The sequence below is a fragment of the Leopardus geoffroyi genome, chromosome C2 (assembly GCF_018350155.1).
Source record: "Leopardus geoffroyi isolate Oge1 chromosome C2, O.geoffroyi_Oge1_pat1.0, whole genome shotgun sequence".
Classification (NCBI taxonomy): Eukaryota; Metazoa; Chordata; class Mammalia; order Carnivora; family Felidae; genus Leopardus; species Leopardus geoffroyi.
Genome location: NC_059333.1, coordinates 98,152,340 through 98,179,549, shown reverse-complemented (window position 1 = coordinate 98,179,549; position 27,210 = coordinate 98,152,340). Strand labels below are relative to the sequence as shown.

Here is a 27,210-nt window from a genome sequence, read left to right as displayed (position 1 = left end):
GTTACACTGCAGTGTAGACAACTCCCTGGAAACAATGTTCACTGTTACCCTGCTCCAGCAGCACAAGAATTCCTTTGATGAGCTCTAAGAGATTGGTAACAATACCTCCTAAAAGGCCAGGTTGCTAGGTAACAGCTTGTGTCCTTGGTCACAGTGAATACATGGAAGACCCCCCAAAGAGGCAGCAGGTTCTTGGTGGACAGCTCTCATATCCCCTCCCGGGAACACGATGAGAAAGGTCTTTGGAAAAATAGCTTTATGAAGGCCAGAGGAAATTTATGCACCAGCAAGGCATGTCGGAAAGGTAAGAAAAACGAAATGTTAAAAGTAACTTTAGTCGTTACTTGAGAGAAAACAAACATAGATAGTGTTACTGGATTACATTTCATTTAAAAATATAAAGTCACGCAACCTGTGTTACCGATGATAGTTGCTTTGAGAGAGAAGAAAACCCTACCACCGCCCTCTCTCCCAACGCTGATGCAGCTGGCTACAAATGCAATTTATTTGATCATTGTAACGGAGAGAGGTGGCCTTACTGTTTTAGGAATAGTATGTCTCTAGATACACTGGGCTCTTTGGGAGAGCATGTGCGAATTTCCGTAGAAAGAGGAGAAAATAAAAAGGAAATAGCTATTAGCTGACATCTATTAGTTATTAGTCAATATTAGTTAATATCTAGTAACTAATTAAATTTAAATGGAGAAAACAGAACTTTTACCAGCTCAATAGAGCCAAAGATCAGATTAAGAGGCCAAAACCCAATCCTTGTTACCTGACTCTTCTATTCTAAGATTCTAAATTTTTTTCTAAAGAGAGAGAAAGCATGTGAGCAGGGGTGAGGGGCAGAGGGACAGAGAGAGAGAATCCCAAGCAGGCTCCACACTCAGTGCAGAGCCAATGTGAGGCTTAATCGCACAATTCTGGCATCATGACCTGAGCCAAAAACAAGAGTCAGACGCTCAACCGACTGAGCCACCCAGGCACCCCTCCTCACTTTTAAATTTCATAGCTGTTCCATAAATGTTTTCCAAACTATGCCAATTACTAGAAAATATACAATTACAGACTTTTCAAGTTTCTTGAGCTATTTGTCTTTCTATTGGTATGTAACTTGGCTCGCATCTTTCAAAAAGCGACATTTGCACCGTCAGTTTTCAGGATTATAAACACTGTGGTTTCATATGAGTGTGTGAAATTTATTGGTAGCTTCCGTTTACTGCCTGTAGCTGAGAGAGGAATCTTGCTTAGGTGCAGGGTTTAGAGACTGAAGCAGCTCCCTTACCAAAGCTCTGCTTTTGTTAGCAAGCCGTGTATATCTCAAGCAGTGCCTCGGTGTTGTTGAGTTTTGTGTTAAAAACTGTCATAATTTGGAGAAATGGGCACATGAAGTAATAGTTTTAAATGGGTAAGAAGTTCTGTGAGAAATTATACACTTTATGTTTCCCATCTTGCTAACAACCTTTAATACACAATACCAGAGGAGATTTATTTGTGAGCCTGCCATGAAATGGTATTTATGACCAATATTATTATCTTTAAATGAGTAAATATGTACAGAATTATTTTAGAGACAGTGTAAAAAGGGATGAAGTGATGCCCAGCCTACAAGTTAAACTTTAATCTTTAAATTTTGAAGGAAGCAGGAAGCAAGGAGGCAAGGAGGCAAGGAAGCAAGGAAGGAAGGAAGCAAGGGAGGAAGGAAGGAAGGGAGGGAGAGAGGGAGGAATGATGATGGGAGGGACAGAGGAAAGAAAAAAATGTTTTCTTGGTGCTAGTATTCATTCAATCACATTTCTGCACATCACAAAACAAGAGGCTTATTCATAGTACCTTCCTCTTATACAGTCAGTTTCATTTGGGATTTTACAGTTTTATCCCTGTTCACAAGATCTACTTCAATCGCTTATTAACCTATAGTGTTTATATTCTTCTTCTCTCTTGTAGTGTTGTAGGTGGTTGAATTTTCTGCTACAATGCCATATAGAGGTAAAACATTCTTCAAGCATTGAAAACCTTCTAAGTGGAAGTTACGTATGTGGTTACAATAAAGTTCTAACAATTTCTAAACATCCTCTCATAGAGAAAACATCGTGGTATTGCAATCTTTCTTCATTGCTTCTGGCGTTGAAATATATCTATGCTTCTATAAATGTCAGGGAACCCACTACTGTTTTTTGAAGTTTACAAGATTTCCCTCTGGAGAAGTTGGATAGATGTTTGTCCTTTTACTTTTGTTGTACCTTAATTTGGGGGCCTATTTCTGCTTATAAGAATGTTCACAGGGCTGAAGAACAGGATGAAAACGCATCCTGTAAAGAAATTCAAACTTTAGGGGCGTCTGGGTGGCTCAGTAGGTTAAGTGTCCAACTCTTGATTCTGGCTCAGATCATGATCTCATGGTTGTGAGCTCCTGCTTCGGGCTCTGCATTGAGTGTGGGGCCTGCTTAATATTCTCTCCCTTCCTCTCCCTTTACCCCTCCCCCGCTTGAGCTCGTGTGTGCACTCTCAAAAAAAAAAAAAAAGAATAAAAAATGCAAAATTTAAAGAATACAAGTTCACATAAAATTTAAATCTGTCTCATTCAGACAGAACAAGAAAAATGACAACTCTAGTTGTGCTTTTCTCAAGATATATTGTTACGTGGTTTTAGAATCAACAATCTAAGTAATTTAAGATATATCTGTTAAAATCTCAGGTTGTGGGTACTGACATACTTTGGGGATATCTGTAAAACACATAGTTTTTTGGAACAATACTCAAAGGGAAAAAAATATGGCACCCAAAATATGCTACTTTGGCATAATGATTACTTTGAATGAAGTTAGTTAGGAAACAGCCAGTACAAGAAAGTCACTCTGATCCTCCTCTGTCTCCCTGAAAGCAGGAAATAAATCTCCCATGTGAGGGAGCCTCCCTGCACCAAGAGGGTAGAAGGCATTGTTATCACCAGAGAGAGGACTGTGTAAACAAATATTTACTACCCCAAGCCCAAACTTCTTTGACTTGTCAATTCTTCAAAAATTTATTATTTCTGTGGCACCTGGCTGGCTCAGTCAGTACAGCACACAACTTTTAATCTCAGGGTTATGAGTTCAAGTCCCATGTTGGGTGTGGGGCCTACAAAAAAAAAAATAGTTCTTAGTCTGGAAGAAATTTGGTCACGTTTTTGAGTCTCATATCTTCATGGGCTCCCGTATGTATGAAATTGAATCTTTCTCTCCTGTTAATCTATCTTATGTCAAATTTAACAATTAGATCAGCCAAAGAACCTAGAGTGGAAGAAGGAAAAAGTTTTCCACCCCTACATTTTATTGGTATATTATTATTTACTCAGTTAATGGGTTTAGTTTTAGGAACTTCATTTAAAGCCATCAGAAATTTAAAAACCTGTATACCTAATTTGCCATTTTGGAAACAAACACACTATAGCATCAGATTTCTTCCTGATTTTATAAGAACTCCATTTAGAGTATTTCTGTTATCTCATTACCATCTCTACTATACAGAGATGCACAATCACTGTCATATTACAAATGAATAAAATACAGGCACACACAGCACAGGGAGTCTGGATTAAAAAAAAAAGAAAATAAAAATAAAGAAAGGTCAAGGAAATAAGAAAGGCTAGAATAATATCTCCTTTCATCCAAAATTAATGCTCCAGAGTCCATGGAAATTTTCTTCCAGGCCTTAATTCAGAAGTGACTGGTTTTAGCAAGATCGCACAAGATTTGAGAACCTAACAATACTTTTGGGAGAGACGGAGGGAGGTTGAGGATTTGGGAAAAGTGACCTTGGCTAACTGAGAAATAAGACTGAGCTTCCTTCCTTCCCTCCTAAACACAAAGTTCGCATGATGCGGCAGTGAATATAAATGGGATGTTTAGAAATTGAGTCATATAAACACAATTTTGACAACCGTAGGTGTCTAAAAGGAGTCCCCTGGCCTTTTGTGTGATGGGTGCCCAACAATACCTCTTTCAACCCAGGAGCTCAGCTTCTCCTCAGAAATTAGGCCATCCGCCATTTCCCCCTTCACTCGCCTTACATAATCACCAACTTGACATTTTAATTAAACAGATAGCACCCACTGCAGCTGACAATTTATGAGGCTTATAAATTCGTGACTGAAAAAGGACGTCGCAATCTTCTGACGAAAGGTGCTCATGAGTTGATAAGTTACGTTATTGTTGCTTTCCATCCAGCACTCTCAGCTCACCTGATTCCTTCTTGTTAGCCATTCTACACTTTTTAAAACTAAGAATAGATGGCCAATTCAGATAATGCCACCTATTTTAAAGACACTATAAATCACTGCTGACAAATGCTGTATACTTTTAGCCATGGCACCTTCTCCATGGCAGCTTTATATTGGAGCATTAATAAAATTAATTGCTCTTTCATAAGGGTTGAGATTTGTAATTTATGATAACTGTTTGTTCACTGCAGGCAGAAAGATTAAAAATGAGTAAACCAATATACCAGCTAAACTGCATGTGTCTGGTTTTATTTTCTTTTGTGGAGGGGGAATAGGAGAGGGTTTTAAAAACAGCTTGATGTTATCTGGAATGGTGTTCTCATGAGTTCTACTACTCAAGGCTTAACTTTTGTTTTCAGTAAATAATAGCTGCTCAGATTTACATGTCCTATTAACTAGCGCTATTATTTATATGCAGTTAGGCGGAGCGATCGGAATAAGAAAATCAGTATTAATGGTTTTCCTTCATAACAGTTGCACCCTCATGATGATACAGCTTTACAGTTATTTAAAGAATCACAGTGGCTTATGTAAAGCTAATCTGAATCATCGTGGTAAGAACACTTGATCGTTTCTTAACGTGCCTTGGGCAAATTATGCCACCTCTCTGTGCCTCGGTGTCCTCGTCTATAAACGATAATGTTCATTGTGTTATAACAATACAAACAAAATAATCATGTTGATCACTTTATTTGGTAACTGTGATGCTTACATGAGTTAATCCATGTAGAGCCCTTGGTACAGTGCCCAGCACATAGCAAGTGCTTAATAAATGTTAACTATAAAACTATTATATTGTAATAGTCGTAGTCGTCATCATAGCAGTGATGTTACAAAACAAACAAAAACCACTATCGGTCAGAGTCTACATAGTCTTCTGAATATTAAACATAAGGAGCTGACCATTAGAGATGCTAAGTGCCTTGGCTAAAGTATCTTTCCTCAGATTCCTAGGACTTACAGGTCTCGCAGCTTTGACTTCAGCGATGTACACATTACAGATGGGGTGCGTGGGTGGCTCAGTCAGTTAAGCCACTGACTTGGGCTCAGGTCAAGATTGCACAGTTTGTGAGTTCCGGCCCCACGTCCGAATCTACGCCTGCGGAGCCTAACTGCGATTCCGCTCTCTCCCTCTCTCTCTGCCCCTTCTATGCTCTCTCTCAACATAAGTAAACTGGGGCGCCTGGGTGGCTCAGTCGGTTAAGCTTCCGACTTTAATTCAGGTCACGATCTCGCGGTCTGTGAGTTCAAGTCCCACATCGGGTTCTGTACTGACAGCTCAGAGCCTGGAGCCTGCTTCAGATTCTGTGTCTCTCTCTCTTTCTGCTCCTCCCCTGTTCATGTTCTATCTCTCTCTGTCTCAAAAATAAATAAACGTTAAAAAAAATTAAAAAAAAAAACATAAGTAAACTTAAAAAAGTTGCAGATGAAGTGGAAGTTAGAAACATAACCTAAAAGGTGCCCCATTTCTTTTCTTTTTTAAACCAAAGATTCAGAAGTTATCTTACTGCTGAGATTTCTCCCAAAAAATCAGACCAAAGAAAAATTTTATTTGAAATTGAAGACAGAAGTAACAGAACAAAGAAGATTTTGAGAGTGCCCCTCTGGTTTCTACCACAAGATTCCAGCACACCACTCTTCAGACACTGCCTCCTGGTGTGGGTCCGGAGAGCAATGAGAATGTGACAGATAGAAACTAGACTTTGGAGCCTCAGAAAAAAATTCACATGAATAACAATCAGACTGGTCATCTATTGGTTAGAATCTTCTCGGATAACCTGAAAGAGACAGAGACAGAGAGACAGAGAGAGTTTAGGGATGTTAGCAGCCTATTTATTTGTGTTACCAAGCTTTAATTAACTTCTATTATTAATAAATGTCTAGTAGTAATCAGGATAATGGCATAAAGAGAACTTCTACTTTAAATCCCCAAGTCATCTAATGTAAACTAAGATGATGAGATGATTTTGAGTTATTTTTAAACTGAATCTCACATTGAAATGATTGTACTTAATCTGTAGCATTATACAAGATAAATACAGTAAAACCTGGTCAAGTGGATCTCTCTTGTCAGATCTTTTAATTATGTGACTTTCTTTTTTTCCCCTGTGACTTCTTTGGAGAGATTGGATAAGTAAACTATGACCACTTCTCATACATTAGATTAAAAACAAGAGAGAAGAAGACCTCCAGATTTTTTATTCACACTGTGTAACCATCAATGGAGTTTAGAGTAACACAACAACAATCACTGATGAAAGATTCAGCCACGTTCATTATCCTAGTTTCCTAACTTCATTGTGGCAGAAAATAGCTAGAATATTTTATTAAAAACAAATGAACCAAAAAAGTCAGCTAAACTTTCATCCTGTTCATCCCAGTATGTTATTCACTTTTCTCTGAGTGTTTTCCCCAATTGGTGACCAAAACTCCAGTTATCAATCACAGGATTTACCTGCCTCAGGAATAATAAATTTCACACAATTTGCTGTTTTTCTTCTAGTGTTTGTTAATTTGTTTCAATGGCAAGGCTCACTTTGTGAATTACAAGAAACAATATCCAAACTATTAATGAATTGCTCAAGTGGGAAAGATATGAGAGACATACATTTTCTGACTTTTTCACATAATTAAGATAAAATTCTTGATTTGTTATTTAGTTGCAGATGGAGGAATAATTTTCTCTTTGATAATAAGGTATGGTTTTTTAAAATGTTTATTTATTTTTGGGAGAGAGAGAGACAGAGAGACAGAGGGAGAGAACATGAGGAGGGGGGGAAGAGAGAGGGAGACACAGAACCCGAAGCAGGCTCCAGGCTCTGAACTGTCAGCACAGAGCCAACACAGGGCTCGAATTCGTCACCTGCGAGATCATGACCTGAGCCAAAGTCAGACGCCCAACCGACCCAGCCACCCAGGCGCCCCCAGTTGTTTTATTTTTAATGACACAGCAATGCTATTTGTGGAATATGATGTAGTGGCTATGCTCTTCTAGTGTACCAGCTCAGCTAATACATGGAAAATAAAAGACATATTAAATTGTACTTTACGAAGGCAACCTCATATACAAGAGATGTGTAGTTTATTGTAAGCAGAATTGCTACCGAGGCATAATTGTGCCATAAAATATCGAGGGTTGTCTCTTAAGATTCTTGGAGCCTGAAAAATGATCTGTCAAGAGTAAAAAGAGGTCAGAAAGAAAGAGAGATATGTGTAGTTTTACTTAACATGAAAAAGCATATTTAGATATTATTTTAAAATTGGCTTAAAATAATGTACAGCGCCAATTACAGAAAGAGAAACTTGCAACTATTCCTGAAGAGATAGGGAAAAGTGTAAGAAAAACAATGAATAATGAACCAGAGAATTACTCTAGGAGAGCAGAAAGGGTGTTTTATATCTCAGGGGTATAAAAATGGGGATACAGAGAGCACTGGGCTGTTGTTAAGCAAAATGGTCGAGTAATATTTCAAAGTGAGTAAAACTGATTAAAGAACCTGAATTTTTTATTTGTTTGCCACCAATTTGTAGAAGTATAAGAGGTTTGGGAAAATTTCAGGGAAAATGTAAGCCAGATTAATGGAGAAACCAAGAGAAAGTTTAAGGATACCTGCTTGTACAAGTCTGCCCCGGTAGCTCTATTAGGAATGATGTCTTACTATGAGGGCTGACCTCCTCATTCAGATCTTGAAAGGATGTATGTGCTTTTCTCTGTACCATTAGATTTACTTTTCTAAGACATACAGTCTAGGCAGACCCTCTTATCTTTGGGGAGAATTTGCCTCAAGTGACTATTAGCCATAAGAAATGTGCTTAGGACTATGACAAGACGTCAAAGTCCCTCTGAGATCTAGATAAATTTCTAGGGTATCATTTATCCTCTCAATGGAAAGGTTGGTGCTTATAATTTGTTGCTATGGCTGCTATATACAAAGAAATTTACATTTAAAGATTTTAAAAGAGATACACAAACACTTTAAGCATTGTCTTTGGCTCAGCTCCTCAGGTCGAAACACAAGCAGTCAGATTTGTGCATCTGATTCATCGTATTGCTCCAATCTGAGTGAGTCATACACTCGGTCAGCTCTGTCAAGGAACAGAAGGTTTCATCCACATTCAGATTCTGGAATATCATCCCTGGTAAATACTTTTCATTTGCTCTTTACCTAATGCGAAGTTCATAAAATGTACTTTATCTTGCATTGAACTTTTAAAATTTAAATCCAAGTTAGTTAACATATAGGGTAATAATGGTTTCGGGAGTAGAATTTAGTGATTCATCACTTACATATAATACCCAGTGCTCATTCAACAAGTGCCCTCCTTAATGTCCATCACCCATTTAGCCCATCCCCCCACCCCACACCGCTCCAGCAACCCTCAGTTTGTTCTCTGTATTCAAGAGTCTCTTATGGTTTGTCTCCCTGTTCTTATATTATTTTTACTTCCCTTCCCTTATGTTCATCTGTTTGTATCTTAAATTCACATATGCGTGAAGTCACGTGATACTTGTCTTTCTCTGACTGACTTATTTCACTTAGCATAATACACCTAAGTTCCATCCACGTTGTTCAAATGGCAAGATTTCATTCTTTTTGCTTGCCAAATAATATTCCACTGTGTGTGTGTGTGTGTGTGTGTGTGTGTGTGTGTGTGTGTGTGTGTATACACCACTTCTTTATCCATTCATCAGTTGATGAATATGTGGGCTCTTTCCATATTTTGGCTATTATCAATAGTGCTGCTATAAACATCAGAGTGTGTATGCCCCTTTGAATCAGCACTCCTATATCCTTTGGATAAATACCTAGTAGTGTAATTTCTGGGTCATAGGGTAGTTATACTTTTTAATTTTTTGAAGAACCTCCATACTGTTTTCCAAAGTAGCTGCACAAGTTTGCATTCCCACCAGCAGTTCAAAAGTATTCCTCTTTCTCCGCACCCTCGCCAACATGTCATTGCCTGAGTTGTTAATTGTAGCCATTCTGACAGATGTGAGGTGGTAGCTCACCGTGGTTTTGATTTGTATTTCCTTGATGAGTGATGTTAAGCATCTTTTCACATGTCCATTAATTAGCCTTCTGGATGTCTTCTTTGGAAAAGTATTCATGTCTTCTGCCCATTTCTTCACTGGATTATTTGTTTTTGGGGTGCTGAGTTTGATAAATTCCTTATAGATTTTGAATACTAATCCTTTATCTGATATGTCATTTGCAAATATCTTCTCCCATTCTGTACATTGCCTTTTAGTTTTGCTGATTGTTTTCCTCACCGTACAGAAACTTTTTATCTTGATGAGGTCCTAATAGTTCATTTTTGCTTTTGTTTCCCTTTCCTCTGGATACATGTCGAGGAAGAAGTTGCTGTGGCTGAAGTGAAAGCCCTTGTTGCCTGTTTTCTCCCCTAGGATTTTGATGGCTTTCTGTCTTGCATTTACGGCTTTTATCCACTTTGAGTTTATTTTTGTGTCTGGTGTAAGAAAGTGGTCCAAGTTCATGCTTCTGCATGTTGCTCTCCAGTTTTCCCAACACCATATGCTGAGGAGACTGTCTTTTTTCCATTGGATATTCTTTCCTGTTTTGTCAAAGATTAGTTGGCCTCTTACATTGAACATTTTTAAATAAGTGTACAAAGTTCTTAAATCTACCCTTGTGATTGGGAAGGAATGAAATGTTGACACCCTCAGTCCCAACTCAGAGGGGAAATGGAAAGAAGCTGGAGTGGGAAGGAAGGCAAACTGGAGATGAATAGAAAAGGCAGTGACCACCCCTTCCTTTCCCCTGCTGAGTTCAAATTCTGTCTCTGGCCTAAGATTTAACTCCTTTCTTTCTGGAATGTCCTTTGTCCTCAAGATGAAATGGTTTCCTGCCAAACTCACCACTTCCAAGACTTTCCCCTCTGCCATCTCAGTGGAACCGTATGGGCTTTTCCCTCCTTTCCTTCATTTATAATTGTTTCATCTAGCCCCTGGATCAAGATGGGTTACTCAAATATCTGCCTCTCCAATTATAGGAAACGAGTTTTTCAAGCACAAATGCCATATTTTATTTAACTTTATATCCCCAGTGCCTGACACACAGCAGGGTACAGTATATATTTTTGAATAAATGAGTGAAATGAAATGAAGCAAACCAACTTTGGAAATATTTATTGAAACAATGGATTAATCACTTCTTCCATCAGAATTAAGAAAGGAACAACAAAAGGTAAGACACAAGTATTCACTATTCCTTTAGGAAGAAGCAATGGTCACACAACTGCAGCATATTGACAACCTCACATAAACATAAACAGAGAAATGTAATAGCTCATTTTCCTATAATATCAGAAATCCCCAAATCAACCACAGAACTCCTTTAAAAAGGCAAACAGTATTTTGTACAAAATTAGATGTCGGTTGAAAAATGGAAACTTTCTTCTCAAATACAGCTTTAGCTTAGATTCTTCTTTTTCCAGTAAGATCATCAGGAAATAGCACAAAAAGGCAATGGGGTATGGCAACTCCAGGGAATTTAACTTCTAATATATTTTTATTCTGTGATAGAAGCAAGAAAAAACAATCCAAAAGCACATTGGAAATTGGGAACGAAGCTTCCATAAACATGTGAACTCAACAGCCAAGAATAGTCCAGGGATCACATTCCTCAATAATCTAAAATGTATGTTTCTTGGTTTTTTAAATAATACTTACAAAGAATGAGTGAATTCCTTAAAATCATATTAGCAAATCCTCAGATTATCTCAATGAATTGCTCAAGCATTCATTAGCTTTTTAGCGTTTTGCTATCAATAAGGTAGAGAGATTTTGTTACTCTATTTTTAAATGAAGATATGGAAGTATTTACTAGAACAGCCACGGTCATTAGTGAGTAAGCAATGAAGATAAAAAAATCAAAGCTAAATGATTATTAAAAAGCCACCTCTTATCAATTTCTTCTGAGTCGGCATGTTCCAAATTCTGCTTCACAAGATGAACGAGACCCCCGTGCTGCTTCAAAAATAAAAGTTTTTATGGTTTAAAAAGTCCAGGGGAACACTTTGTGAGTAGAGACTCACGGTGTATATTAGCAAATAATGGCTCTGCGGAGTCCTGTAGCAAAGGGAAATGCTTCACTTAGTTCAGTCCAGAGCCTCAGAAGCTTATTCAGTGGTGGAAATGTTCTTTTTTTTTATGTTAGTATTAGTCACACAAATTTACGGCTCAAGCAAAACATAAGCTCTGTGCAATGCTTCTCTGTGAGATGAAAGTGGTTGTTCCAAATACTCTAATGACATTTCTTTATATCAAATATTCTGGGTTTGTTTGTTTATGTATACAACACTGGCTGACAGAAGAATGAATGTATGGTGTCTGTATTTAACAGAACACTCTTTTCCGTGTAATATGCCTTTTCATTTGTGTTAACCTTGAGACTATCATATACCATATAAGATATGGGGAATTTTGATTGACTACAGCCTCCATAATGGTAAACAATAAAAAATTGCCCCAAATATGATGTTGGCACAAAGTCTGGTTGGTAATACACTGTCCAGAACAAGGAAGATGACCAGACCTACAATATTTCTTTCAATACTGGCTACACATTTTAAGAACAATGTCAATAAATTAGAACTCTTTCCAAGGAGAATCATATAATGATTTGTCAGCCAAGATCTGTGAGTAATAACGGTATGACTTAGGAAGAAGATGATAATCGTTACAAAACACTTAAAATAGTAGCCACGTGTGACTTCTATGGAGCCTCAAAAGGCAGAACTTTGACAATTGAAGCAAGTTAGAGAGGCTTGGGGTCCCGTAGAGAGAGCCGCCAACAATTAGAACTGTTATAAAATGGAAAAGGGAATGAGATCTCTCAATCTAAATAAATCAGGTAGTTTCATTTTATATTTTTACCAAGCATTTTAAATTTGGTACAATAAACCAATATTTGACTATTCCTTTATATCCTATCAAATTTTATAAGTGTACTAGTGTGACTGCAAAGAATTGTTATCTGTAGCCCCTAATATACATTCAATAAATGTTAAAGAATGATTTATCAGAGGTGCTGTAAAGCGGATTCATGAATGGGTATACGTATGTATTACTATTGCCATTTATCACCAGATGTAAATCAGTTGCAGGTGTTGGAGATGCTAATCTGTTAAGAATACATAATTTAAAATGAGCTAAAATGACTTCTATAAGGACACCGTCAGGTATTTGCAGTTCAATGTGGCTGAATGTCTGGCGATGATCTGTATTACTTTTACACATAAAAGTGCATGAATCGCATATGACCAGATGCTATTTCTCTTCTTACTTTAAAGCTTCCATCAGACTCCTTTAAGTTCCTCACTTGGCACAAAGTAGAACAACATGACATTCAAGGAAGTCAGCTGCGTTGCCCAAGAATAAGAGAAGGTAAAGAACAAATGTATGTGTTCTTTGTGTACGTGCTCTGAGTTGATTGTATCTGTGGATTAGAAACATTACTTGGGGAAACAAATATATTACTTGGAGGTAGAAAAATTTTCTTTATCAAGACCACAGAATTATTAATATAGTTAGTGAAGCCACTTTAAAGCATGGTCACATATCTGGTTATATAAATAATGAATGTTCAGTATTAAATACTAGAAAAATAGAAAGATGAAAATGAGCTTGTAATTCAATGATACACAAATAACCACTGTGATTTATTTTGTTTCTGTTTAGCCTTTTTTTGAAAAATATATTCACATACTTCTTCACGGAATTGTACAAAAAAATTGTATCTTGAGTTTTTTTGCTTGTCTCGTTATTGGGAGCATTTCTTCCGTGTTATTAAATATTACCCAAAACATGTTTTTTAATGGTCATTTATCTTTCCATCATATGGATATTACTAAATATATTTAACCAGTGATCTTTGTTGGAATTTTATTATTTACAATATTTAATGATCATGAATGACATTGTCACTTAATGAATCACTTTAACCTGATTTACTTCTATCATTGGTTTTTAAAACATCAATTGGGAATCTAAATAAACCAGGGAGTTTCATTTTATATTTTCACTAAGCATGTTAAATTTGGTAGAATAAACTAATGTTATTCTATTCCTTCTCATTCTGTCAGACTTTACAAGTGCACTACTGTGACAGTATGAAGAATTGTTATCTGTAGCCCCTAATATACACAATGTTTAATTTTTATAGCTTTCTTTTTTTTTTAATTTTTTTAATATTTATTTACTTCTGAGAGAGAGAGAGAGACAGACAGAGTGCAAGCGGGGGAAGGGGCAGAGATAGAGGGAGACACAGAATCCGAAGCAGGCTCCAGGCTCCGAGCTGTCAGCACAGAGCCCGAAGCCGGGCTCGAACTCACGAATAGTGAGATCATGACCTGAGCTGAAGTCTGACGCTTAACCGACTGCACCACCCAGGAGCCCCAAATTGTTATAGCTTTCAATGGATTCTATATTATGTAAGAATAAGCACCATGCATTTCTCATGTCTCTTTTGCATATCCCATAAGCTGATGAAATAATATTAGACATAATTTCGGCTGCAGTGAGTATTTAGTCATTACAAAACATCAAATATCTTGGCTATCTTCCATCTGTATTTACAGATTTGCAGTTATATTGTGTACTGTACCATTGTAATACTGATTTAGAAGAAGTTGCTTTAAATATATTCGCCTGCTCGTTTCCCTCTCCCAGTAGCATCACTTTACCACACAATGCCTTTCTCCTTTCACTCAAATTCAGTTGACAAAGATAGACTAAAATAGCATCATTTTCTGAAACTTTGGGTAAAATATGTTCTTATGTTTTAACTCTGTCAGCTTTGTTTGCAGCTAAGCACTGACTCCTAGTTTTAAAATATTAGTAGATAGTACTACTAGAGGTGAACGCAAGTTGCTCTGTGGGGACTGAGAGAGAATACTTTTCAAAGAGCAAGAAATTATGGGGAATTAGGAAGGTGGGAGGCCAAAGGAAGTAGAGACCGTATGTGTCACATGAATAAGAAGTCCATCAGCAAAAGGAAGAGAGGTCTTACCAGGGTTCAAAGTGGGCAGCTTCAGCTGGTTCTTAGACTTCAGTGTGTGGACAGATTACCTGGAGGCCTGTGGAAAAAGCACTTTTCCAGGCCCAACTCTCAACGAATCTGATGTGGTTAGCAGGAAGCGGGGCCCAGGAATCTGCATTTGTAAAATTATCAGGAAATTCTGTTGCAGATGATCGGAGGGCCATACTGTAAAAATACTAGTTTTGGAAGTCTGGAGGGAAGAAATTTGAATAGACACTTGAAAGATTGATACAGTAAGGGTGCTGGCATGTGTGTGTGTGTGTGTGTGTGTGTGTGTGTGTGTGTTTGTGCTGGTAGTGGTGGTGGTTGATGATTGTGCCACAGTGAGGCAAAAATAAATTGTACTCTGAGCATGGATGGAGAGTTGAGGTTTAGAGAGAACTGAACTGAAGACACTGAGGGATGACAGGGGAATCAGATGTAGGAGTAAACTGACAATGAGTATGTGTGAAGAGAGCACGGTGGCCTCTCTCCTTCCCCGGTTCAAGCGCCAGGTCATGTGCTAAGGTCATCAGTCAACAAAACTAATCCCGCATAAGGACCACAGTGGCCATTCATGCAGAGGAATCATCGCTCTGCAGAGATAAGGCACATTTTCCTTCCATAGACCATTAACAACACCCAATCTCTTGCAAGTGACTAGCTGTAAAAGGAATAGAGCATGATCTAGGGGATTGAAAACATGGGAAAATCTCATCACCTCAAACCGTGAAGGAAATAGATGTCCCTTGTTCACTGTCCTTAATTTAGTTTAAGTTTTGTGTGTGCATATGTGAGACAGACAAGTGCTTTTCAAAAGCATTCTAGTAACAATTACCCTTCTTTTAGATTAGATCCTGACACCCATCCAAACTACTTCAGTTCATCTCAGTTGCCCCAATTGTACATCCGGGAAGAGCTCTTAAGAAAAGAAAGGTTATCTTGCGTGTGATAAACAGCAATTTCCCAAAGCTTTGATGGCCAGACAAGACTGACTTGACTCCTCCCAATTAAATGAAGCAAAAGAGCCAACTGTTGGCAGAATTCTTTCAAATGTGGATGCCTTCTATTTGAAAATCCCTCAGCAAGTCAATTCAGTCACTGCTGCTAAGTTACAAATCCAATGAGGGGACAAAGTACCAGCTCAGAGATGGCAGGTAAAAGTCAACATTCCAAGGATGTCAGATATTCCAGACTGTAGTTCTCAACTGCTAAGATATATCTTCAATTACCAACCAAGTCCGAGTTTAAAAAAGAAAGAATCCAATTTAATATAATTCCTCACAGTGGAAGTGACCTTTGGCTTCCAACTTCAAAGAGATCTTTGACAGCTGTTTAAAAAAAAATAATAATTGAAAGAACAGAAGATCAATAGAACTCAAACAAACAATATAGGGCAGAGTTTAATAAGTCTGGGGATTTCTCTTGCACAAAGCAAGCTACCAAATTTCGGGTGGGTGTATTAAAGATAATAGAGCCCAAGGTCTGCCCAATTAGGTGATCATCCAGTTTTTTCCAGTTCTGTGACTTTTAATTCCAATCAGCTTAATCAATGAGGAAGAAAATTTAACACAAGGATATTTTATGTGTAAATTGGTTGGGATACTTCAGGGTTATGTGATTTCCTGGGTGGAAACTGTACAGTTCATTATGAGAGAAATACCAGAAAGGTCAGGTTGCACCTAATCTTCCACCTGCACCTGATGAAAGAAGAGATGTTTGTGTCAAAATAATGAAATATTGGACTCTTTTATTGCCTTCCATAAATCCTTCACAAATGGACTCATTATCTCCCAGCAAAGCCTGGACAAAACTTCCACAAAAGCAAAGTTTGTTCCTGATGCCTTTAGTCACCTTTTCTTTAGTATATCTCTTTCTTTTCACCTGTGAAATAAGAATCATGCATTCCAGGGGCACCTGGGTGGCTCAGTCGGTTGAGCGGCTGCCTTCGGCTCAGGTCACGATCTCGCGGTCTGTGAGTTCGAGCCCCGCGTCAGGCTCTGGGCTGATGGCTCAGAGCCTGGAGCCTGCTTCCGATTCTGTGTCTCCCTCTCTCTCTCTGCCCCTCCCCTGCTTGCTCTCTGTCTCTGTCTCTCTCTCCAAAATAATAAACATTAAAAAAAAATTTTTAAAAAAAGAATCATGCATTCCAGAAAAATGGCATGGGGGAAATGCACACAAATGATTCCAGGTAGGATTCATAGAAACATATTGTGGAGTGGAAGGGATTTGAAATCACTGAGCTTAGGATTGCTGTCAGGGGCCCAGTGAGCATCATAATAGACTGTAGTTTTCCTGGGCAACACAATAGAGTTATACTTGCTAATAAAGAAATACATTCTAATGGAATTGGAAATCGGTATTTTTATAAAGCAGTATGAACTTCAAACAAATATAACTTCTCATCATATTCAACTCACGTTGGGCCCTTGATTCTAGTCTTTCCTGTATTTTTGCTGACATGGAAAACTGAAGCTCAGAAAATTAAAATTAGTCATCTGGAGATACACAATCACCTAGCACCCAACCTCAGACTGGAAACAGGATATCCTTTCATTAACCATGGAAATTTTGTGCAAACCTGATTTGGAGGACAACAGGGTTGGGAAATAGTGGGAATGAGTGTGGAAATGGAGATTGAGATAAGATTGTCAAAAATTTGGGGGCACTTGAGTGACTCAGTCGGTTGTCTGATTTCGGCTCAGGTCATGATCCCCCAGTTTGTGGGTTTGAGCCCTGCATCGAGCTTTGTGCTGACAGCTCAGAATCTAGAGCCTGCTTCAGATTCTGTGTCTCCCTCTCTCTCTGCCCCTCCCCCACTCATGCTTTGTCTCTGTCTCTCAAAAATGAATAAACATTAAAACTTTTTAACTAAAAAAAAAAAAGATTGTGGAAAACCTTGCTTGACAAGCCAGGATTTTCCATCTCTAATCGGTAGGCAGTAAGAAAATTCTGAAATGTTTTCAACATGGAAGTGTGGCAAAAAGCTGTGTTTCTAGAAGGCTAGAAAAGTCTATCATTTATATTGAAGGAGTGAAGATTTCAAACAAGGAGATCCACAAGAAAGTAGTTATTGTTCAGGGAGGAGATATGAGGATCTAGACATTGAAAAGGAAGGGGACAGATTCTCCAGCAGAAAGGTTATAGAACCAAGTGGCTAACTGAGTTGAGAAACAAAAGAGAGGGAAAGTCACGAGTGACTTCATATCCCCAAAGAGAAAATTATGTGAGACTAAAAGTTACTCTACTTTTAGTGACTTGGTGATTTTCTTATGTGAACAAGAAATAATTTATGTAAGGTTAAAAGTTAGCTCATTTTTTTTACTGCTCACACTATTTGGGCATATTACAGGCCAACTCACGTTTTCCTCAATTTTGATATCTCGTGAGAGTTTAAAAAAACTGGCCAAATGTCAAGAGAAGGGTGCCTGGATGGCTGAGTGGGTTAAGCATCTGACTCTTGGTTTCAGCTCAGGCTATGAACTTACAGTTCATGAGTTCGAGTCCTGCATCAGGCTCTGCACTAACAGTGAGGAGCCTGCTTGGGATTCTCTCTCTCTCTCTCTCTCTCTCTCTCTCTCTCTGCCCCTCTCTCTTGCTCTCTCTCTCTCTCAAAAAAAAAACCCACAAAAAACAAAAACAAACAAAAAAAATCCCACAAATATCAAGTGAAGATGTCAGTCCTGCTGCCCTAAACCTATTTCCAAGATCTCACCTTGTGATTTTTGCCCAGGACCCTCCACAGAAGAGTTGCTCTTCAGACAGGAGGAGTGTGTCTTACCTGCTCGGAAAAGAGTCCTTGAAAAAAACAAATGGGAAACATGGCTACAAGAAAACTGGGAGGACTGCACGGTGAGAGCTTAAAAGACAGAAAAGGATCTCTTTTCCACATTGATTCTGTTATGACCGCCCCCCCCCCCCATTTTAAGGGCAATTGCTAGCATAAATATCAAAACTTTCATCATTTCCTGGAGTTTTCTCTAAAACTAATGGTGTATGGGCTTCTCTATCTCTTTGTTTACCTCTTCTTCATCATGACATGTTACTTATTTTCTACCCTGTGTCTTATCCTAATATTGCTCAATTTTGGAGAAGTTTAAAATACCCCAGAATGAAATTGTTCCACTTGACAATAATGAATATCAAAGGGTTGGACAGCATTCCTTATCAGTGAGTTTATGATGCCATCTAGAATCCCTTGAACAATGCATTACGCCAAAAATTTTCATCAGCTGGAGCAGCCAGCTTGGTCTGAACACAACTATCCTGGAACAAATAAAACTTTTGCAGTGAAAAACAGGAGCTGTGATTTCTTGGTGCTGAAAATGACCCAACTGATAGAGCCACTATCATTGAAAACAGTGCCTGTAATCAGTCAGCCTGGGCACTACAAAGCTATGGGGCTGTGATCCTTCAAGCCTCTAATTCTGGCCTGATCAAGTCATCTTGGGCAGTAAACATGTAAATGGGAAGGCTGTGTTGGTAGCAATGAAAGGGCAAATCAATGTCTCAACAGAGCGGGATGCCAATATTTTTGTTTCTTAGAGTGACCAAATTGTACGTGAGGAATTTAGGAAGCCTTCCAGAAATAAGACTGAGTTTAAAACCTGCTCAGTGGGGCCTCTTGATGGCCTCTTTTGTTTCACAGATTGGCCATTTATGTTTTAGAATTATGGAATTAGGAGGTGGGAAGGAGCTTTGGAGAGGGTCTGGTCTAAACCCTTTCCTTTCAAAAAGGAGAGGGAAGTTCAGAAAGAGAATTGATTTGCCAAAAGTTACATATCTTGGTAGTGGAAGATATAAAAATAGAATATTGTTTCCCTACACAGTGCTTTCTTTTCTTTTTAAAAGTAAAGTTTTCATATATAATGGATGGATACATTCTACTCTTAAAAATTGACACCATAGGCCTATTTATTAAAAAATTTAACTAATACACCTGAAACTTTGACCTCCACTCCCAGAACTATCTTTAGAGGTAATCATTTCAGTGTATATATCCATTTATTCTTTATAGCTGCCATTTAAACCATGGATATACTGCAAAGGCCAATGGAGACTTCATCATAAATTATCATAGAAAATTAAATTGGCCTTGAGATAACTGTAGTCTAGGAGAATGGCTAAAGAAACTCTAACTAACATAGAAAATTTAATGGAGACATAGTGGTCCAAAAAATGCCTCTCTGAGGTGGTGGCATTCACTATAAAATGATAGATATAATCTTTTATCATTTCTTAAGTTTTATGTTGGAATTAAGACGTTTTATACTTTTGGAAAATGGAACTTAAAGTGTCAAAGTTTATAATGTTTAATGCCTAAAAATATCAAGACTTTAATGATCTTTTTAAAGATAGAGATACCTATATTTCTTTAAAATATTAAATCATTCTGCTTCATTTTTTTTAAAAAGGGATGGCCATTTTATTCAATAATTTTATTGACGGAACTTGATGGTAAAATTGCGGAAACAAAAAAGTTAAGTTGACTTTTGGGAATAGAGTTTACAAGAGCAATGCTCTTGTAAAACCACCAAAAGTGGTTTTAATTTTCTTTAAATTGAAGTTGACTGCTGTTAAAAGCAAACATAAAGTATCCACTATCTGTGAAATACGCTAAGTCATCGTTAGGTATGTATTCCTAACTACTTTAAAAGAAAATCATAGCTTTCATCTTTTGAATGATGGTAGTTTATTTTGAAATCTTTTTAAATGTGATTTCTGAGTATTTCCAAGGAGGCTAAATGGTAACTAATCATTCAAATCAGTAATTCCAAGATAGAATGTCATCCTTTCCTCCCTTAACCCCTAGAGAATTTCAGACTCAGTTTCAGGATCCTGCCTTCCCCACCTCCAACCTTGTATGTCATTCTAATCAGGATTAGGTCAGGATCTTTACCTCCCCCATCTTGAGAATGAATCTCTGCAAGGTAATTGTGAGTGTTTGGATGTGTGAGTGTTTTAGAGGACACACAAAAAAAAGGTGAAAACTACTGGTTTAAATAACATATTTCACACATATTTAAATAACATAGTTAATAACATACTTAAACACATTTTGAATGAAGAACTATTTTTAAAAGTTGACAAACAACTTGCCTTTTCTTTTTATTTATTTTTCCCTTCAGAATTTGAACCTTTCATTTCAGGATTTGGGGGACCCTTATCAAGTTGCAAATTTTAACAGGATTCTTAGAAGACTAATTCGAGTCGAAACCCTCTGGTTAGTGGATAATTCACTGGTGGACTTAAGTGCCATAAGATTGCCAAGGTACTTGCTTTTTAGCATGTCTAGTTACTAAGTTAGAGTCAAATCTTTGCTATGTGGGCATCTGTGACGATTGTCTGCACATACCGTGGCCATATGGTCAGGTCTTAAAGGTGATAGTGCTAAATGATGGCTGGACAAGGCAAAAAGGGAAATTTATATGTCAAAATGTCACACTTTAGAGGACAAAATCTATTCTTTTCTAAATTAGTATTATCAACAATTTTTAGGGGAGGAATTTGCAATCGTAGAATCATATTGGCAGAAAAGTTTGCCATAATCCTCATATTGTACACTGGAAATGCAATTGTATTATATAAATACTGTTGTTGTAAGATAGAGATTTTTAGTCAGTCATATTTGTTGAGCACCTATGAGGAAAGACTCTACAGATAGTTGGCAAGAATCTTGGCTTCAAGGTCACATTCTAATGGAAGGGTGAGAATAGAGACAGAAACAAACTAAAAGTTTTTACAAATATGCAGACTCTTTGGTCTTCCAAGGATCCCAAACTCCTGATGTTAAAAGATAATCTGCCTTTTTGCTCAGGATTGTAGACAGCCTCTGTCAGCTTCACCAGGCACAAAGATAGGTGCTGTGAGCTTTGATAGCAATCCAAGGAACAGACAGAGGTCTTCAGGAGAGAAGTAGAAGATGAAGGAAATCAGGCAGCCACAAGAGGGAAGGGTAAGTCCTAGAGCAGGTTAAGATACATCCCTCAGCATAGATTGAGACAGGGCAACAAAAAGACCATCACAGCCACAAAGGAGAGGGAAACAGTTGGAGACGGAAGAAGGGTCAGAATATGCAATGTGCCTGGGTTATCTTCAATCATGTTTAACACCCCTTGGAAACTTTAGGCAGATTTGCCTAGCATTTGATTTTACCTATGTTGGTTTTAACAAATTGTAAAATATCTAAGTAAAAATTCTCAAAAGAAACTTAATATCACTACTATAAATAAAAACTCAATGGCAGTTGATATTGATTCATTCAGGTTTTGAGGTTTTGAGGGTTTTTTTGTTGTTGTTGTTTTTGTTTTTGCCAGACTCTCTTCTAGGGATATAATAGTGATACATTAGCTATATTTTTTTAAATACACATACAACGAAAAACTTTTTAATAATCACATGGCATGCTCTAGAAACACTGAACTAAAAGATGCTTGGAGTATCTGAACTTTCCTTGATCCAGATCAATAAACTTCCAAATCTTTGCTATCTTACGTAAAAAAAGAGAAAGAGAAACCACAATCACTAAAGAAAAGACTTAACCTAACTTTAGTGTTCTCTAGATGTATTCTTTTGGCTTTTCTTTCATTAGAAATAGGATATATAATATAAAATTATGTAATTGCAATTCAAATTTTACAACTGCCAAATCAACATGTCAAAGAAAGGAGAAAAAAGTTGATGCGTGTATATTCATAGCCTCCTTCCTTCTGCCCCAGGGAAAACACCAAGCTCGGTTTGCAGCTCTGCTAGCCTAACATCCTGCTAACTGGGGATCTGTGACGGGGTGAATCTGAGAGCCTGGGAGGGATGGATGGATGTTGAAAATGAGATACCAGTCGTTCATTTTTGCTTTTATTACCCTTGCCTCCGGTGACATGTCTAGTAAGAGGTTGCTGCAGCCGAGGTCAAAGAGGTTGCTGCCTGTTTTCTCCTCCAGGATTTTGATGGTTTCCTGACTCATGTTTAGGTGTTTCATCCATTTTGAATTTATTTTTGTGTGTGGTGAAGGGCATTAAGGAGGGCACTTGTTGGGATGAGCCCTGGGTGTTATATGTAAGCGACGAATCAATGGGTTCTACTCCTGACACCAATTCTACACTGTATGTTAACTAATTTGAATTTCAATAAATAACTTTGTAAAACATAAAATAAAATGAGAGAATGACTGGCAGCTAAGAAAAGAAAAGACTTCATGGACAGAGAGAGGGGCAGAGAGACAGGAACTGCTTGGGCTGGGTTTTCAATTACAAATTGTCATGGTACTGAAGTGCTTCTAAAGATTCTGTGTAACCTGGAAAAGAGTAAAAACCCCAAATTATCAAATGTATGATTAGGATGGTGTGAAATATCCATATGGAGGTGGAGTGGAAGGAAGAAAGGAAATGAAAAGAAAAGATGTGGAAAAAAATTACAATGAGATGGGGGGGTTCAAACTGAATTTTTCTAATACCATTGTGTAGAAGCACTCTGTTTAGCACCATCTTTAACATTAGCAATAATTATTTACTAAGTGTCCTTATGGAGTACAGGGCCCATAAGTAAGTTCCCTGTGCTTTTCTCATGGTATTGAATTCCAACATGTACATAAAGGAATTTTTCCTCAAGGCAAGGTGTCAGTGACAGATTTGGAATCATTTCCTCTATTTGCATGGTCTTACACAATTAAGGCAAAAATACTGAGAAACATCATATGTCAGGAAAATACATTCACCTTAAATGCCTAACACACATTTCTTCTCCTAAGGATAACTTTTATTCTTTTTTTATATAAAAGACTTTTTTTTTGGACTTACAATGCTATTTTTTTCCAATATAGCATTTAAGTTTTCATTTTCATATAGCATTCAATATAGCATCCTGTCAGCTAAGAAAGAAACAACTATAATCTCAGTACTTGGAGGCAATACTCTTCACAAGTTATTATGTGTCTGTGTACTACTATATCACTGAGATTATATGCAGCTATTCACTCTTTCATTTGGCACGTATCGTGAATCCACCATGGACCAAATGTTATGCCAAGTACTAAGTGTATACATTGGAAAAGAAAACAGATTCCTGCACTCAGCAAACTTACAGTCTCATATATTCTGCTTATTTTCTCTGAATATTTTAGTATAAATCTTTCTCTTCTTTTACAAACCAAACTTGTAGAAAATGTCATTGTCACTCCTTTGAGGGGTTATGGTCGAGATTTGGTAGTTAACCATTCTTTTTGGGAGACAAATGACAAGTGTTTATATTTTTTTATCCAGATGCAGAGTTTTAAATATGAACAAAAACCATCTCACATCTTTTAAACAATTGCCAAAGATACCCCAGATACAGCATTTATCTTTGGCTGAAAACCATATTGAGTCTCTGACTGGGCTCTCCAGTTTACAGTGCACTCCACTAGAATCCCTCATGCTCAAGAGGAACCCTTGTGAGTTTCACCAAAATTACCGGAAACGGTAAGGCCCCTAACACCTTTGTCATCTATGTTCTTTATTGAATGTTACACTTTAACAGTTGTTCCCCTCTAGCTTAAATTCCCTTGGCAAATATTTATCATATCTACTAAGAGTTGAATGTTTCATGCTTCTGAGCTCAACTAAAGAACTTTAAGCTGATCTTTAAAAAAAAAATCTTTAATACACTCTTCTCTGAGTTAATTTATGATTGCTTTAAAAGTTTAGGCTTCCCTTGTAATGTGACTTTACATATACAAAGATGCTTCATTTTAGACTTTCAAATCCTATGCATTTTCTATCTAATGTTTAAAAGATATGTCTTGGGGCGCCTGGGTGGCGCAGTCGGTTAAGCGTCCGACTTCAGCCAGGTCACGATCTCGCGGTCCGTTGAGTTCGAGCCCCGCATCAGGCTCTGGGCTGATGGCTCAGAGCCTGGAGCCTGTTTCCGATTCTGTGTCTCCCTCTCTCTCTGCGCCCCCCCCCCCCCCGTTCATGCTCTGTCTCTCTCTGTCCCAAAAATAAATAAACGTTGAAAAAAAAAAAATTTAAAAAATAAATAAATAAATAAATAAAAGATATGTCTTTAAAAAAATTTCTACATGTAGAATCCTATTGAGGCCCATGTGATAATTTTATAAATTGTTTATTCTCCGGTTTTATTTTCACTCCTTTGGACCACAAGGGCACCATTAAGTGAATACAAAGAAATAATTGATTCAATCTACCCTAGTGGTTGAAAGTCCTTGAAAACCTGTGAAGAATAAACCATTTAATTTCTTTGTCACTACTGGGACATTCCTAATGATAATGATGCAATCTACACCTTGGAGCGTGCAGGAAATTCTATGCCCACTGATTTCTCCCTAGCTAATTCCCAGCACCACTTGCGGGAACTTAAAATAATAAGCGACTGAGTTCTAGAAACTGTATTTGCCCCCAAATGACAAATCAACTCATGTCTTAGTTTGAATCTATCATACAATGCATTAGATCATCTCTGTGTGCCATACCTGGTCTATGACTACTTCCTTCATCTACATTCAACTTCAATAAAAGACATAGTTCTCACTACCTTCCTTTCTGAAGCTGCCATTTTCCCATGACAACAACAGTATTCCAGAGGCCTACCTAATATTAGACTCCTCAACCCCTGATGTACAACAAAAAATTGTCAAAATAAAAATTGTAATCTCTGTTGTTCCTACATAAATCTCATTATCGCCGTTGTCTCCCCCATGACTATAAACCGAAGGCAAAATTCATGTTCTGTGATAATAAATTCTCAAATTGCTTTTACATAAGTGAAAACTAGCAGAACATTTGCTTTACAACTGAACTAACATTTAACCATAATAACATTTTGAAGTTTAAAATTATATTTGCAACAGTCAGAGGAGGGTTAGCTGGACATTTCAACACCATTCCAAAAAAGGCACGTTTCTAGTCATAAAGAAAATTAGCATTACCTTTTAGTTTTGTTAATTTATATGTGGGGTTTTACCTTGATCCCATGTCAGTGATTTGCCTCCCTTCAAAGGATGCCTTACAACAATAGAATTAAGATTCACTGTCTGAAATCTGATATGCCCTGAGGTCTCACTATGAATCTGTCTTCACTATGATGTGGTATAGAGTTATGTGAGAATGAGGGATATAATGAGGCTCTTCTATTTTCTAACATTAACTCCATTGGACTGAGTCCAAGGTGGATATAGACTGGCGTTCAAGCTATAAAAAGTCAGGTTGTATTGACTTGGGTAGTACAGGGTTACTTTAAACAGAAAGATACAGACATTTTAAAGCATGAGGAAAGGACTTAAGTATCCACTTCTGCTAAGAAACTAAACTGAAGTCCCAAGTTCATCCAAATTTGGGCTATAACCTGGTCCTGAATTCACACTTTTAGGATTGTAACAGCATTCATTTTGTTTCTGGGTATCTCTGCGTCAAGATTTGGACCGGACTTTCAGTGACCCTTTACAACAGGATCAGAATGATTTAAGTGTAAGATTTTCTTGATCATTGTCACCTAGATTGTGACTATCTTCCCCTTCCTCCTTTGTTTCAGATCCTTCAAAAAGAAGAGAGCACAGTTCAAAAGAGAAAAAACTTACTGATAAAGCTCGTAGTGTAAGTCCCAGTAGGTAGAAGTTAGCCCCATTTCCTGGGACACCGATAGGCAAACTCTTCTACTGTTCTTCAGAAGAAAATGTGATCTTAGTTCACCATAGTTTGACTTTTTGAAAGGAAGTAGTGGTTAGGGTTTCCTGTCAGCTAAGTCTAAACATTAGGGCCAGAAGACTTAGATTTTTATCTTTGCTTTGTCACCTACAGGCTTTATGATCTTGGATAAGTGACTTAAAATGGGGGATAAAAACCAACCTAACAGAACTGGTGTGAGGAATAAATACGATAATGTGCAGGAAGCATTTAGTGCTAAGCAAATCATGAAGCCAATGACAGCATTCCAAGGAGGTCAACACCACCCTTAGCTGATATGGCATGTCGGTATCTTTCATCCCGGGCGAATCCCAGGGCCATAGAATTCCCAGATCTAGAAAAGCCGTCCACTTGAAAGGAAACACTACTTTCTCATACTGCTAGGTATTTGACTACTGTGTAACGAGGCTGACGTGCAGGCCCCCTCCTGAACCTGGAAGGGGTACGTGACACCTTCCTGAACCTGGAAGGTATAAATTTAAAATGTGAGCTTCAAAAACGCTGTCATGAGAAAATCATGCAGCACAAGGTTATTCTCGACCCCCTCGTCTTCTTATAACTCACAGTGAGAATTCTTCCTTAATTAGCAGTAAACAATATGTGCTTTCTTTACTTTTTCCATTTTTAAAGACTTTTAACTTCATGATGTGTACATGTCTCATTATCTCATTCTTTCTCTCGTGGTTAGTTGGCTAAATTCTCTCATTTTTTTTTTCTTTATAGGGTTTTGTAGAAACTGGACTGAAATTCTCTTATAAAAACAGACTGTAGGCAGTCCTACTTCTCTGATCTATATTTATAATAGGCAGAACCATACAGTAGCTCCTGAGAGAGCAAGCTACAGCAGGGTGATCAGCTCAATGCACATAAATAGTATTTTATTAGAACCCTATTGCATAGATTAAAAACAAAACAAAACAAAATAAAATGATAGCCACTCAACTTTCTTGTAACAATAGGCAAAGTGCACTTATTTATAAAGACAGTAAGTAAAATACAATGCTTTTGTTCAATACGGTTACTTTTTCTTTTTTTTTTTCACTTCTGCTTTAGAGTGTTCTCCTGTTTGCCAAACTTAAAAACGCTGGATGGAATCCTGAAGCTACCAGAAGATTCTTCACCACCAGAAACCAATATTTTTTCACAACTCTGTGTTATATCCTAATGCAATCTGTATGGAAAGAAATCACCATTGTCTCTAAAAGCTAATAAATATAGGAGATGCATAACTAAA

General features: G+C 37.6%; 1 protein-coding gene across 3 annotated transcripts; it reads left to right on the top strand.

The window, feature by feature from the left end:
- On the top strand, positions 1-27,210 carry LOC123611284. 3 transcript variants are annotated; one of them, XM_045503050.1, is made up of 8 exons: positions 1-304; positions 8,260-8,401; positions 12,575-12,668; positions 18,035-18,153; positions 20,430-20,572; positions 23,559-23,756; positions 25,825-25,886; positions 27,030-27,210. In XM_045503050.1, exons 1-7 carry the CDS (start codon positions 279-281, stop codon positions 25,871-25,873), a joined length of 771 nt encoding a protein of 256 aa, XP_045359006.1. In that variant the 5' UTR covers positions 1-278; the 3' UTR covers positions 25,874-25,886; positions 27,030-27,210. The 3 variants fall into 3 exon arrangements, with proteins under 3 accessions (XP_045359006.1, XP_045359005.1, XP_045359004.1); XM_045503049.1 differs by lacking the exon at positions 25,825-25,886 and having other exon boundaries at positions 20,451-20,572; XM_045503048.1 differs by lacking the exon at positions 25,825-25,886.

What these genes read in the sequence shown, in the direction of transcription:
- LOC123611284 (XM_045503048.1), top strand. Translation starts at nt 279, where the DNA reads ATGCACCAGCAAGGCATGTCGGAAAG. An exon ending in TTGCCCAAGAATAAGAGAAG is followed by an intron (nt 12,669 to 18,034) that starts GTAAAGAACAAA and finishes ATTTTTGCCCAG; the next exon opens with GACCCTCCACAGAAGAGTTG. An exon ending in AGTGCCATAAGATTGCCAAG is followed by an intron (nt 20,573 to 23,558) that starts GTACTTGCTTTT and finishes TTTTTTATCCAG; the next exon opens with ATGCAGAGTTTTAAATATGA.